At 55.1% G+C, this 15226-nt stretch overlaps 1 gene segment (V, D, J or C); it reads right to left on the reverse strand.

The window, feature by feature from the left end:
* Positions 1-7989: 7989 nt before the first annotated feature.
* LOC112408536 (immunoglobulin heavy constant gamma 4-like) lies at positions 7990-14753 on the reverse strand (the record flags this gene model as incomplete). The annotated part of the segment is given in 6 exon segments: positions 7990-8145; positions 8765-9039; positions 9124-9453; positions 9589-9633; positions 9964-10257; positions 14697-14753. Coding segments are annotated over 6 exon segments (1157 nt in total), but the record flags the coding sequence as incomplete, so codon positions are not given.
* Between the last annotated feature and the right edge of the window lie 473 nt (positions 14754-15226).

Raw genomic sequence — 15226 nt, forward strand, 5'->3', positions numbered from 1 at the left:
TTTGCGAGGCAGTCATCTCTAGGGGCTTGCCCCTTGCTAGTTTTAACCTTGGGATAAACTTCTCCTGGTCAATGCCCTGGTTGCTAATGCTGCTTGTTGAGTCCTCCTTTAACAGAAATTCTTCATTTCCACGTGGCAGGTTCATCAGCTCTTTACCCTGCAGCTTGCACGTTTGGAGGCCGCCATGTGAGCTTCCTGTGGCTGCAGTCACAAAGGCCCCCAAACTTAGTGGCTTAAAACTACAGAAATGGACTCTCACATTCTGGAAGGCAAGAAATCCAAAAACAAGGTGTTGGCAGTGCCAAGCTGCCCTGAAGACTCCAGGGCAGGGTCCTTCCTGCCTCTTCCAGCCCCTGCTGGCTATTGACATCACTCCAATCCTTCCTCCATCTTCACATGGCCATCTGCCCTGTGTGTCATCTTCTCCTGTTATAAGTCACTGGACTTACAATGCTTCTGAAATCTAGTGTGATCTAATCCCAAGGTCCTTAACCTAATTACATTTTCAGAGACCCTATATCCAGACAAGGTCACATTCTGAAGCTCTGGGTGGACATACATCCCACCAGGCTGTTGCTGTTCCTGTGCTCCGCCAGCCTTGCTGGTCCATTTCCTTTCAGCTATATTTAAAGTTAGCCTTTCAGATGCAAGTGTTTGATCCCAGCAGGCTCCATCACCACTCACCGTGCATATGGTGTGGAGTAGAAACCCAGGTTGAAGTTCTCCACAGAAGAAGCCAGTTTCCCACCCATCTCAGAAGCTTTCCCGCTGCCTGAAGGCACCACACTCATTGCAGTCCAAGTTCCTAGGAACGACCAGGCTGTTTCTGAGTGCTCTCCTATTCCTTGGGTCTGGTAGTCTGTGCATGAGTACCATCATTTTCAGTGATGGCTTTGTGTATGTGTTAACATTCAGGGGGACAGTCCCCCTGAAACCCCTCATCCTGTGCTTTTATTTTTCAAAATGGTCTAAGCTGTAAGTGGATCTCACAAACAAACAAAGAAACGAACAAAACCAACCCAGTTGGAATTTTGGTTGGGAGTACACTGTATTTCTTAGTCTGGGAGATAGATGACACTTTAATCTAACATGTCATTCCTTCCTTGACCAGTGTATCTCTCCAGCCATTCAGATTTCTTTTATGTCCTTGAATAGAGTTCAATTTTTTCCTCAGAAGTCTTGGGCGTTCTTTCCCAGGTTATTCCTCCCATTGCTGTGACTTGTGCCCGGCTTTCTGTTACATTTTCTAGTAGGTTTTTGCTGACATAGAGGAACACAGCTGCTTTTGGTAAGTTGGTCTTGCATGGAAATTGCCCCGATTTTCTTGTTAGTTCTAACAGTTTGTCTGCTGATTGTGTTGGCTTTTCCTTGGAAATGATCACATCATCTACAAATAATACCTCCTTCACATCTTTCCTTTCAATCTTAACAGCCCTGTTTCTTTTTCTTGTCACGTAGCATTGGCCAGGACCTCCAATAATCTATTAAATAAACATTTTCCAAACTGTTTTGACCACAATCCTTGTAAAAAAGGTGTCTTATAATCTAATTCACATACACACATTATTTATATGTAACATTATTATGTATATTTATTTATGTAACTGAAACAAAATTTTCATGAAAATATTTACCATTGTTATGTACAATGCATAGACTTTTTTTCTTTGTTTATTAAAAAGAGCTGGCTGTAACTGTCTGATTTGATTTCACAATCCACAAATAGTTAAGCACATATCTGAAAAGCACTGCAAAATGGTGTGACAGAAGTGACAGGCGTCCTTGCTGTGTCCCTAATCTTATGGGAACACCTCTTAAAGTTTGGCTATCGAGTGTGTTCACTGTAGCTTTATTCCTTCTTTCCTACATTCTTTTGGGTTAATAAGTACTTCTTAGTACTTAGTAAGTACTTTAAGTACTTATTCCATTCTAACTTCTCTGGCGACTTCCCTGGTGGCTCAGTGGTTAAGAATCGGCCTGTCAATGCAGGGGACGTGGGTTCAATCCCTGGTCCGGGATGATCCCACGTGCCACAGAGCAACTAAGCCCATGTGCCACAGCTACTGAGACTGCACTCTAGGGTCCATGCACCATAACTACTGAAGTCTGCTCACCTAGAGCCTGTGCTCCGCAACAAGAGGAGCCACGGCAATGAGACACTCGTGCACCACAATGAGGAGTAGACCCTGCTCGAGAAAGCCCACACGTAGCAACGAAGAGAAGGCCCATGTGTAGCAACGAAGACCCGATGCAGCCAAATATAAGTAAATAAATAAATGTATAAAAAAAATAAAGGAAACGAAAGAGGCATGACAACTGAAACAACGTGTGATCTAGGATTTCCTTTTTCTTTTCTTTGGTTTTTTTTTTTTTTGCGGTACGTGGGCCTGTCACTGTTGTGGCTTCTCCCGTCGTAGAGCACAGGCTCCAGACGCGTAGGCTCAGTGGCCGTGGCTCACGGGCCCAGCCGCTCCATGGCATGTGGGATCTTCCCGGACCAGGGCACAAACCTGTGTCCCCTGCATCAGCAGGCGGACTCTCAACCACTGGGAAGCCCTAGGATTTCCTTTTTAAAAAAAATTTCTCTGTCAATTTTTTATAAATTTATTTTTATTTATTTATTTATTTTTGGCTGTGCTGGGTCTTCGTTTCTGTGCGAGGGCTTTCTCTAGTTGTGGCGAGCGGGGGCCACTCTTCATCGCGGTGCGCGGGCCTCTCACTGTCGCGGCCTCTCTTGGTGCGGAGCACAGGCTCCAGACGCGCAGGCTCAGTAGTTGTGGCTCACGGGCCCCATTGCCCCGTGGCATGTGGGATCTTCCCAGACCCGTGTCCCCTTCATTGGCAGGCAGATTCTCAACCACTGCGTCACCAGGGAAGCCCCTCTGTCGACTTTTTAGATAAGCCTCTTTGCATATGGATTCAGTGAATATAATGTGCATCCTGAAGTCATCACAATGAACTTAGATTAAATAATTGACTACCTCACATGAGTCATTAGAGCCTTGAGAAAGTAGAGTTTCATTTATGAACTCATCTTTTGTGCTACTGTCATATATGTTGCATCTGTACCTATTATAAGCCCCACAACACACTGTTAATAATTTTTACTTTAAACAATCGATTATCTTTTTAAGAAACGAAGAGAAAAAAGATTAGTTTTTGCACTTGCATATTTGCCATCTCTGATGCTCGCCTTTCCATCCTGTAAATCAGAGTTTCCGTTTGGTGTCATTTCCTTTCAGCACAAAGATTCTCTGTTAGCCTTTCCTTTACTGCAGGTCTCTTGGAAATGAACTCCCTCGGTTTTTGTGTATCTAAAAATGTCTATTACATATTCATTTTGGAGCGATATTTTCTCTGGATGTAGAATTCTGGGTTGAAACCCCCCCCTTCTATTGCTTCCTGGTCACCATTTTTTCCGATGAGAAGCCAGATGTAGTTTGTTCCCTGTATGTCTGTGTTCTTTCTCTGGCTGCTGTCAAGACATCTCCTTTACCTTTGGTCTTCATCAGTTTGCACGATGTGTCTCAGCATGGCACATCATGTTGTATTTATGGTTAGGAACTGGCTGAGCTTCTTAAATCTGTAAATTGATATTTTCCTCACATTGGGAAATTTTGCTTTTTATCTCTTCAAAGACTTTTTCTGCCCCATTCTATCTCTTGTCCCTTTCTGGGACTCCAAAATTTTACATATTTTCAAATGTTTCATAGTGTCTCATAGGACATTGAGTCTCTTTTCTTTTTTTTCAATATTTTTCTTTCTGTTCTTTGGATTGGATTAAAAGAACATTTTATTGATATATAAAATATATAGATATTATATATAATCTATATATTATATATAAATATATTTTACATACATAATACATTAGAATATCTATAATAAATATAGAATGTCTCTATATTGAAATGTAGTTTTCTGACCTTTCTTATGCCTTCTCCAATCTGCTGTTAAGCTCATCAAGTGACTTAAAAAACTCAGAATTGTACTTTCTAGTTCTAGAATATTTATTTGGTTCTTTTTTTTGTTTGTTTTTTTTTTTTTTTGTGGTACGTGGGCCTCTCACCGTTGTGGCCTCTCCCGTTGCGGAGCACAGGCTCCGGATGCGCAGGCTCAGCAGCCATGGCTCACGGGCCCAGCCGCTCCGCGGCATGTGGGATCTTCCCATACCGGGGCACGAACCCGTGTCCCCTGCATCTGCAGGTGGACTCTCAATCACTGCACCACCAGGGAAGCCCTTTATTTGGTTCTTGTAGATAGTTTAAAATTTTCTGTAGAGGTTATCTAGTCACTCATTATGAGCATATTTTCCTTTAAGATCTCTGAACATATTTGTAATAGCTGCTTTAAAGTCCTTGTCATAATTGGGTCTGTGTCTGGGTCATCTTTGGATCATTCTCCATTGACAATTTTGTATTCTGACCATGGGTCACATTTTCTTGTTTCTTTGCACATTTAGTAATTTTTGAATGTGCGCTGGGTGTGGTGGATGAAGTATGATCCAGACTATGGATTTTGTACTCTTCCTCAGAGAAGTACTGATTTTTTTGTCAGGAGGCAGTCTGCTTGACTGGATTCCAAAATCTGTCTGCCATGGTATTATTTCTGTGGTTGGCAGTAGCTAACGTCTCCTCAGTTCTTTCAGCCTCCTGCTTGTGGTTTTTCCCTGGCCCTCTGGAGTTTCCCCTACACATGCACAGGTAAGGGGACAGTCAAGGATTTGAGCAGAGTGTACATACAGAAGTTGGGGGTTCCCCTTCTGTGGCTCCCTCCTTTTATGGACATCTCCCCTTAATTTCCAGCTGCCCTTGCAATGTAGCCCTGCATCCCATGATCTGACCCCTCGAACCAGTGTGACTGCTATTCTTGTTCATATTCTAGCTGCACCTGGTGCCTGGTAGGGGTACATCCTCAGAGAAATCTTTCAAGGGGATCATTTTCTCCAGTGTCTGCTTGCTTTCGGTCATTCCCCAGTGCCTTCAACTCCTCTTTTAAAACAGCTCCCCCCCACCCCGCAGGGCTTATAATTGCTATTTGTAAGGGATTAGTCTGGCCCAAGCTGCCTCACCTGTGGTGGAGTCAGAACTACTTTCTCTGATGTGGTTTTTCATTTTCATTTCCCTCGTAACCAGTCTGGTTCCTTTCAAATGTTTGAGGGCTCTTTGGACATCTTTTGTAAAACATCTGTTCAATTCTCTTTACCACTTCTCTACCGAATTGTTTGATTTTTCTGATTGATTTGCAGGAGTTCGCTTTATATTCTAGATCTGTTTCTGTGAGTTGTATATGTTAATAGGAGAAATTGTGAAAGACTTGGAAATGGACCAAAGGGTTACTTCTTGTGTCTTCGGTGGAAAGCAAGGCATTGTCTTGCACACCCTTCAAGGTTATCTGATTCTACGATTTTCATTATCTTTGAGCTACTTCACAACTCTGTAAGCCATGGATAATTGATGGCAATGCAAATTCTCTTTTTTTGGAACGATGATTGATTCTTCTCCGCCTCCCATGTATAAACTCACTTCAGTATCCTTGATTCAACTATATACATGTAGTACTTTGAATTCTACTTTGAAGTGGGTGTAAACCATTAATTGAGTTAAATAAAATTGTGAGATGTGTTCTTTATGTATCTGTGTGAGCGTCATCATCAGACCATGTTTTGAAACCTATCATGTCACTGACATCTGCTCCCACTTGGCCCCACGTATCCTGGGTCCAGAAGTTCTGTGGCCAGGAGGGCAGGAGACCAGGTGTTGACAAGCAGACCCGAGGCAGCCACGCCACTCCTCCAGGGCTCCGCTTCAGGGTGCTCCCCCCGGGGAGTTCACCCTGGCCCCGAGACTGGGCTGTTGCTTCTGTTGTAGGGCCGCATGCTCCAGCTTTCCATTCATAGCACTTATCATGATGGTCCGTACATCATTGTTTGTGGGATGATTTACTGGAGACCTGCTTTTGCCCTGCTCCCTACTGTCCTTGAGGCCAGAGGCCACACCTGTGTTATTCATCACGGGGTACTCAGTGTCCAGCGATGATGGCAGAGTTGCCATTGGGTGAGTAGTTGTCCGGTAGATAAATGGATGCACCTTCACAGGACTTCCAGGGCTTCTGTCTCTCCAAACATCTCCAGGCTGGAGGGATGTCCTCAGACAGCCTGTCCCCGAGGGCAGGAATCAGATGAGGAGGGTGTTGTCGAGTCTCTCTAAGAGGTAGTGTGGGCAGTGGAAAGAACATCAGAAGACATAGATGAAGCCCTGGCATCCTCCCCAGAGGCAGGGTGTCCTCTCGGACAGGGGCTTCCATGGTAAGATTGTGACAGTGGCCCCTGCCTCCTGGGGTGTTGTGAGTACGAAAGGAGAGGAGGTCCCTGTGAGGGTCAGAGTCATAGACCCACTCAGCTGGGCCGTGTGTTCGGACATTAGTCCGGGCGTTGCTGTGAAGGTATTTTGTAGATGTGGTTAACATCTACAGTCAGTGGGCTCCAAGTAAATGAGATGACCCTGCATGATGCGGGCGGGCCTCATCCAACCAGGGAAGGACTTAACAAAACTGAGACTTCCTGGAGAGGAAGGAATTCTGCCTCAAGACAGCAGCACCTACTCCCGCCTGAGCTTCCAGCCCGCTGGCCTGCCCCACAGATTTCAGAAGTGCCAGGCAGCCCCGCACAAACACGAGAGCCAGTTCCTTGAAAGAAATCTTGTTGTCTCTATATGTCGATATATGTATGTCCTCTATATCCATGTCTATCTTTAGCTGAATTTTAACTCTATCTATAGATGTACATATGTACATATATAGCTATATCATATGTAGGTATGTATTATCTACCTATCTATCAATCATCTATCTATCTATAACTCTCTGCCATCTATGTTCTATTGGTTCTGTTTCTCTTGAGGACCCTGACTAACAGTCTCTGAAAACCCTGTAAAAGTCAGGACACTGTGCGCACATCACATGTGGTTATTACATTTGTGCTTGTTGTTGAGTTTACTTCACTCAGCGGCATTTGAGGGTGGCTGTATCAGCCAGATTTCACCAGGGTGCACTGTGACCACAGCCCCCAGGTGAACAGGCTGTGATGTCAGGGTCTATTTCTCTCTCGCTGCCGCGTTGGCTGCAGTTTGTCTGGGCTTCTCTGTTCTGGGATCCAGGACAAAGGAGCAGGTGCCTTCTGGGACTTGCCAACGTCAGGGCAGAGGGACGGAGCAGTGGTGGTCTGCACGGTGGACAGAAGCACAGAGGGTGGGCCGTGAGTGGTGGGGACAGTCATCGACGCACCCCCAGGATGAAGACACACTTGGGGAGCCCAGAGCCAGCTGCCTGACAGCTGGTACGCCACCTCGTCCTGTGCACTGTGCCCTCCTGGGTCTGTCTGTATCACTGACGCTGCCGGCCCCTTGCCTGGTCTCGCTCTCCCCACACCTGGCCGTGGGCAAGCTCTACAGCCCCCACTGGCCTCTCCCCGGGCCTGGCCCTCTGCAGCCTGCATTTGAAAAGACCCTAGGGGTGGCAGTGGGGAGTTGTCACCCAGCCCCAAGTCAGGCTGATGCTGTGACCAACTCCTCCACCTATGGCCCCCAGCCCCGGCCCCAGCCCCTGCCCACATCCGTGCCGGGTGGGGCCGGGGCCGGGCAGGCCCTGGCTGTGACTTTGCAATGGTGATCCCAGCCTGGAGAGCAGCCTGACGGATCCACAGGGATGACAGCGAGACGGGTGCCCAGGCTGGTCCCTCCCTCGTGCTGCGGCTCAGCCACGTCTGGGGGTGCCTGTAAGAGCCTCTTTGGGGAGGCCAGGCTGCTCTCCCCGTGCCCTCCCCCACAGGCTGACTGTCCCTGTGACTCTGGGCGGGCCTGGTGACGTGGCAGCAGCAGTGCCAGGAGCCCGTGGACTGGGACAGAGCCCAGCAGAGTTCCACACGACCCCCAGCCCTGGCCTGGCCCGTCCCCAGGCCCGCCCCATGCAAGCTGAGCACACGTGGGGGCTTCAGCAGCACGTGCGCGCCAGGGGTCTCACGTGCCTACGCCCCACGGTGGCGGGTACTTCCCGCATCTCACCAGCCCTGCCGCTGCTCTGCCAGCCCACCTCGGTCCTGGGGGTGGGGGGCACCTGGCCAGGGGTTTCCTGTCTCAGTTCGTCCGGCTGCTCCAACAAGGCACCACACATGTATGGAGGGCAGACACTTGCCCTCACTGCTCTGGGGGCTTGAAGTCCAAGGCCACGGAGCCGGCAGATTCAGTGTCTGGTGAGGGCCGCTTCCTGGTTCACAGATGGCGTCTCCCTGCTATGTCCTACCATAGAGAAGGACTGAAGCTCTATAGGGTCCCTACAGGGACACTAATCCCACTCACAGGGGTCACCCTGATGACCTCATCAACTCCCCAAGCCCACCGCCTGATGGCATCATATTAGAGGCTTAGGGCTTCAATGTATGGATTTTGGGGGAGATATTCAGCCCATTGCATCACCTTCTCTTCCCCTCCTCCACTCATACCAACCATTCTGTCTTGGACCCCACACCATGGACATCACACCACAGATGTCACAACGGGATTCAGAGTTCAGACTGACAATGTCTCCCTTGGTGAGGGAGGAGTCTGGGACCGGGTGGCGGCCCAGGGGTGCAGGCGTGTGTGTGCGTGTGAAAGACACAGATGGAGGTGTGTGGTGGTGAGGTGAGGCACTGACAGGTGTGTGCGGAGCTCATGGTCTGGGGGACTCTAGGGGTCAGGAGGCAGCCGGAGGCTGATCTCAGGCTCACACAGGGGCAGCCCGAGGGGCTCAAGGGCAGGCGTCGGCCACTGGGCTTCGGGGTGCTCGGGGGGCATGGAGAGGGGAGGGATGCCGAATCCAGCTGGGGTGGGGTCGTGCCATAGTTGCCCTGTGGCTCCGGATTCCCGTTTCTCTGCCACTCCACGTCGATGTCGCCCGGGTAGAAGTCGATGACCATGCAGGTTATGCTGACGCTGACTGAGCTCTTGGCCAGCTCTTCCTGTGATGGGGCCAGTATGTACACCTGCGGCTCCCGGGGCTGCCCTGTGGGGAGAGGTATGGCTGTTAGCACGATGGTCACTGCTCTTGGCCCCCAGGGACCCTCCTGCGCCCGTCCACCTGACCCACCTTTGGCCTTGGAGATGGTCCTCACGATGGGGGCCGGGAGGCCTTTGCTGTTGACCTTGCACTTGAACTCCTTTCCCTTCAGCCAGTCCTGGTGCTGGATGGGCAGGGCGCTGACCACACGGTAGGTGCTGTTGAACTGCTGCTCCCTTGGCTTCGTCTTGGCCGTGCGCACCTCTACATCGTCCACATACCAGGAGAACTGGACATCGGAGTCCTCCTTGCTCACATCCACCACCATGCAGGAGACTTCCGGTTTTCGGGACATTGTGAGGATGTCCCTGGGTTTCGGGGGGAAGATGAAGACGGACGGTCCTCCTGGGAGCTCAGGGACTGGTCGGGGAGACATGGTGGGGGGTCAGCCCCTGGGTGGACCTCCTCTTGGGCACCCATCCATCCCTCCCCCCCAGTGCCACAGCTGGTCAAGGTCCACCCCCGAGGTGCGTAGGATGAGGCCGGCTGACTTACGTGGACATTTGGGACACCTGGAACAGGGGTTTGGGCCGTTGATCTCTGCAGAGAACAGACTGGAGGTTACCGGGGTTGGGGATGGCCCAGGGCTGGGCTTAGGGCAGGGACAGGTTTTGGCAGTGAGACCTGTGCCCACCTCTGTGGCCCCAGGGGCTGGGGGAGGCGTCCAGCCTGTGCCCACCCTGGACCTGGTGGAAATGCCCAGAGGACCCCCTCCCTGAGCCTGGGAGGCCTTCAGGTGAGGGAGAGAGACAGGCCTCCCGTGACACCCTGGGCGGGATTCACCATCCCTGGTGTGCGGTCCGTTCAGGTGGGAGGCTGACCCTGGGCCTGTCTCGTAGTGGACACCCTCCCTGCGGCCCGTCCTCTCACCGATGCGCTTGTCCACCGTGGTGCTGCTGGCCGGGTGGGCTACGTTGCAGGTGAAGGTCTTGCCGGACGAGGTGCTGGCAGGCACGGTCACAATGCTGCTGAGAGAGTACAGCCCCGAGGACCCTCGGACGGATGGGAAGGTGTGCACGTTGCTGGATTGGGCGCCTGAGTTCCAGGTCACGGTCACTGGCTCAGAGAAGTAGCGCGAGACCAGACAGCCCACGACCACTGTGTCACTAGGTGTGTCCCCACAGCTGCGAGGCAGAGCGTAGACTTCCGGGGCCGTGGCAGAAGCTGTGAGAGAGGAGGCCGTGTGACTGCCAGGGCCTCACCCCTGCGAGGGTCCGGGCAGGGCATCAGGCGTGCAGGCCTGGGGCACCGTTGAGCCCAGAGACTATGTGCTTCCAGAGAGTCTGAAGACCAGCGGCCCAGCATGGCTGTCTCCCACCCCAGGTCCCTGCGTCTGCAGCTGTGGGCTCCAGGCACAGCTGGGGGCCAGTGCTGGGTGACCACTGAGCCCAGGGTCTAACAGATCCCCGGGGCCCCTACCCTCCTGTGGGTGTCTGGCCTGATCAGGCCCTCGGTCTGAGCCCTGACCAGTGGCTACTGCTCCCTGAGCCCACTGCCCTGCTCTGCTCCTGTCCCCTTGTCCTGGCCTGCTCTTTGCCACCCAGGGCCCCTGTGTTCTGGATCAGCTCTGCCCATTGGCATCCCGGGAGCCTTGCACTGCCCCTGGCCTTCTCCGCCTGCAGGGTGCTAGCACCCCAAGTCCCATTCCCCGGCTGGACCTGTCCCCTCTGACCCTGCTCTGCGCAGCCCAGGTATGCAGACCCGTCTGAGCCCCCAAAGAGCCCCTCGTTTCCCCTCTGCCAGGTCCACTGCCCTGTCAACCCCACCTCGCTTCTGCACATTCACCCCTCCTGTCCCAGCTCCTACAGTCTCCTGGAACAGGGTTGGGACCCTGGATACAAGAACTGCGGCCCATTGGGTCCCCTCAGGGTCGCCCATGCCCCTTCAGCCCCAGAGACCTGCACTCCCAGGTTCCCTCTCCACCTGGCCTTGCCATCCACAAAGCCCCTCCCAGCAGATCAGGGCTCCCTTTTCCTCCGCCTTTCTTCCTCTAACTCTGGCGCACCTGGGGCAGCCCCTGCCCTCGCAGCCCCCTGCTGCCCTGCACAACCCCGCCTGCTCCCCTGAGTTCTTGGGGTAGCCCCCTGCGCCCGGCCTTACCAGCCCCCTGAGCTCCAGCGGAAAGGCTGCTCTCCTTTCTCAGGGCACTCAGGTTCCCCTCATCTAGATGCTCCCTCACCTGCCTCCACCCCTCATCCTGGCCCCTCAGCTGAGCCCGGGCTTCCTGTCCATCGAGTGTCTAGCCTCTGCCCATCTGCGCTCCGGTTCACCATCTCAGGCCTGAGTCGTCCCTGCCCTTGTGCCCCTTCTCTCCTGCCCTGGGCCCTCCGCACACCCCAGGGGGGCCCCCAGCCCGCTCTCCTGTAGGACTCCCTGCTCTGCCCCCACTGCCAGCTGCCCTGCGTCCTGCCCTCCCAGCCCCCTAGGCTCAGGTCTCTGGGCTCAGCTCAGGGATGCTGTATCCTCATGTCATCTGCTCAGCTGGCGTCAGACTGCCTACTGTCCCTGGAGCGCTGGGCCCACAGCACCAACGGTCCCTGCACCCTATGACACTTGCCTACTCACCTGCTCACCCCAGTACCTGGTCTGCTGAGGTCCTGGGCAGGTCCCTGTCCTCCCAAACCCCTGCTCACCTGCACAAGCTCTCCCTGCTCCCCAAAGCTCCCAGGGCAGTCCCAACCCCTCCCAGGCTCCTTTTCACCTGCACAAGGCGTACCTGCTACCCCAAAGCTCCAGGGTAGCCCCCTTCCCTCCCAGCCCCAGGCTCACCTACACTAGCTCTACCTGCTCCCACATGCTCCCCGGAAGCCCCCCGTCCTTCCAGCCCCAGGCTCACCTACACTAGCTCTACGTGCTCCCCCACAGCTCCCAGGCAGGCCCCTTCCCTCTCAGCCCGAGGCTCAGCTACAATAGCTCTACGTGCTCCCCCAAAGCTCCCAGGCAGCCCCCTGCCCTCCCAGCCCCAGGCTCACCTACACTAGCTCTACCTGCTCCTCCAAAGCTCTAAGGCAGCGCCCGGCCCTCCCAGCCCCAGGCTCACCTACACTAGCTCTACGTGCTCCCCCAAAGCTCCCAGGCAGGCCCCTTCCCTCTCAGCCCGAGGCTCACCTACACTAGCTCTACCTGCTCCCCAAAAGCTCCCAGGCAGCCCCCTGCCCTTCCAGCCCCAGGCTCACCTACACTAGCTCTACGTGCTCCCCCAAAGCTCCCAGGCAGGCCCCTTCCCTCTCAGCCCGAGGCTCAGCTACAATAGCTCTACCTGCTCCCCCAAAGCTCTCAGGCAGGCCCCTGTCCTCCCAACCCCAGGCTCAGCTACAGTAGCGATACCTGCTCCCCAAAAGCTCCCAGGCAGCCCCCTGCCTTTCCAGCCCCAGGCTCACCTACACTAGCTCTACGTGCTCCCCCAAAGCTCCCAGGCAGCCCCCTGCCATCCCGGATGAGGGCTCACCTGCAGAAGCTCTCCCTGCTCCCCCAAAACTCATGGGCAGCCCCCTGCTCTCCCAGACCCAGGCTCACCTGCATTAGCGCTACCTGCTCCGCCAAGGCTCCTGGGAAGCCCCCTACACTCCCAGCCGTGTGCTCACCTGCAGAAGCTCTACCTGCTCCCCAGAACCCCTGAGGCAGCCCCTGGGGCCCTGTCCTCCAGCCCCAGGTTCAGCTACACTACCTCGACCTGCTTCCCCAAAACTCCCAGGCAGCCCCCTGCCCTCCCAGGCCCAGGTTCACCTACACTAGTTCTACCTGCTCCCCCAAAGCTCCCATGCAGCCTCCTGCCCTCCCAGGCCCAGGTTCACCTACACTAGTTCTACCTGCTCCCCCAAAGCTCCCCGGCAGCCCCCTGTCCTCCCAGGCCCAGACTCACCTGCACAAGCTCTACCTGCTCCCCCAAAGCGCCCAGGCAGCTCCCTGCGCTCCCAGCCCCAAGCTCACCCGCACAAGCTCTACCTGCTCCTCCAACGTTCCCAGGGAGCCCCCAGCCCTCCCAGCCCCAGGCTCACCTGCACAAGCTTTACCTGCTCCCCGAAAGCTCCCAGGCAGCCCCCTGTCCTCCCAGTCCCAGGCTCATATACACTAGCTCTACCTGCTCCCCCAAAGCTCCCAGGCAGGGCCCTGCCCTCCCAGTCCCAGGCTCACCTAGACTAGATCTACCTGCTCCCCCAAAGTTCCCAGGCGGCCCCCTGCCCTCCTAGCCCCAGACTCAGCTACACTAGCTATACCTGCTCCCCAAAAGCTCACAGGCAGCCCCCTGCCCTCCCAGCCCCAGGCTCAGCTACACTAGCTCTACCTGCTCCCCCAACGCTCCCAGGCAGCCCCCTGTCCTCCCAGCCCCAGGCTCACCTACACTAGCTCTACCTGCTCCACTAAAGCTCCCAGGCAGCCCCCTGCCCTCCCAGGCCCAGGTTTACCTACACTAGCTCTACCTTCTCCCTCAAAGCTCCCAGGAAGCCCCCTGCCCTCCCAGGCCTAGGTTCACCTATACTAGCTCTACCTGCTCCACTAAAGCTCCCAGGCAGCCCCCTGCCCTCCCAGGCCCAGGTTTACCTACACTAGCTCTACCTGCTCCCCCAAAGCTCCCAGGCAGCCCCCTGCCCTCCCAGCCCCCTGCTCACCTGCTGCCTCCCTGCCACTTGTCCCTGGAGCTCTGGCCCTCAGCACCCCTGCCCCTCTGGCCCACCCCCGAGCCCTCACCCTAGTGCAGCTTCCCTCCTGCCTCCTTTCGTTCCCGGGGCTGAGCTCTGTTCCCTGGAGTCGCTAGGTGCCCACCCTGTCTCCGACCCCTCTCCCCTGGCAGAGCCCCTGTCGCACCGTGGGCCCCTCTCAGAGGAGCTCCTGGCCTTCCGAGCTTCACCCTCTTTCTCCCACCACCCCGGCATCCTGCTCTGGTCGCTTCTCCCTCCAGTTGCCGGGTCACCTGCCCTCTGCCTCCCCGCTCCCGGCCCCCCAGGCCTTGCTCCCGGCCCTCAGGCCCTGGCTCCCCCCGCCCCTTGTGTAGCCTGTTCAGCTGCGTGCTCAGCCCCTCCCCTGTGCGGCCAGCTCGGGGCACACAGGAGCCCAGGCCAGCCCTGCCTGCTGTGCTCCCGGCGCTCCCGCTGTCCTGGGCCCCGGCCCCAGCCCAGAGCCCACCGCCACCCCGCCTGCCACTGCCCTGGGACTCAAGCCGGCCCCACTGTCCTGGACCGGACCCTCAGCCCCCTGCCATGGGGGTGGCCTTTCCTTCCCCTGTGCTAGCCAGGATCCTCCCTCTGTCCTCGCTCAGACCCACCTGTCCATCCTGACCTCGTCCTCAGCCCCAGCCCAGCCCTGTGCCTGCAGCACATCTGGCTGAGCGAAGCCCTGAGGCTCCCGTCCCCCAGCCCATCATGGTCCTTGAAGGCCAAGCAGCCCCACCGAGCTCTGCCGCCCCTGGGTTTCCAGCCCTGTTGTTGTGGACACGCCCCTGCCTGGGCTCCCTAGTCCCTGCCCTGGGCAGCACGTGAGCCCTGGGCAACCCGCCTTCCCCGTGCCCGCTGGGCTGCTCCCGCCGCTGTGTGGGTCCCCGAGGCCAGTCTTCCCTCCGTGGCTGCATTCCACTGCCTGCCCTGGTCCTCTCAGACCCCACTCACCAAGGCTTGGGGTGCTGGCCTCGCTCCCCTGCAGCATAAGTTGCCCTGGCTCTTGCCCTGTTTGAAAGCAAGAATGTTTCAAGGAGGCAAAAACTAAAAAGCAGGTATAAAGTTTCTTATTAGAAGCACAGCACAACATGTGGGCTAGAGAAGTAGCTTATAGAAGACAGGAGGAGGCAGAAATACTCACCTGGAGAGAGAGGGTGTGGGCGTCCTCCCTGATGAGAAGTGAAGGGGTGCTCGGCTCGTCTGTACAGCGCGGCTCTCCCGGATCTCTGTCTTCCTCTGGCCCATTACCTCGCCTCTTTACCCACATCTGACCTGCCCTGGGGCCCTCCTGACAAGTGTGTATCTTTTTGACAAGAAAGATTCCAACGCGGGCTTCCCTGGTGGCGCAGTGGTTGAGAGTCCGCCTGCCGATGCAGGGGACGTGGGTTCGTGCCCCGGTCTGGGAAGATCCCACATGCCGTGGAGCGGCTGGGCCCGTGAGCCATGGCCGCTGAGCCTGTGCGTCCGGAGCCTGTGCTTCT

Source organism: Neophocaena asiaeorientalis, unplaced genomic scaffold (genome assembly GCF_003031525.2).
Source record: "Neophocaena asiaeorientalis asiaeorientalis breed wild unplaced genomic scaffold, Neophocaena_asiaeorientalis_V1.1 scaffold476, whole genome shotgun sequence".
Lineage (NCBI taxonomy): Eukaryota > Metazoa > Chordata > Mammalia > Artiodactyla > Phocoenidae > Neophocaena > Neophocaena asiaeorientalis.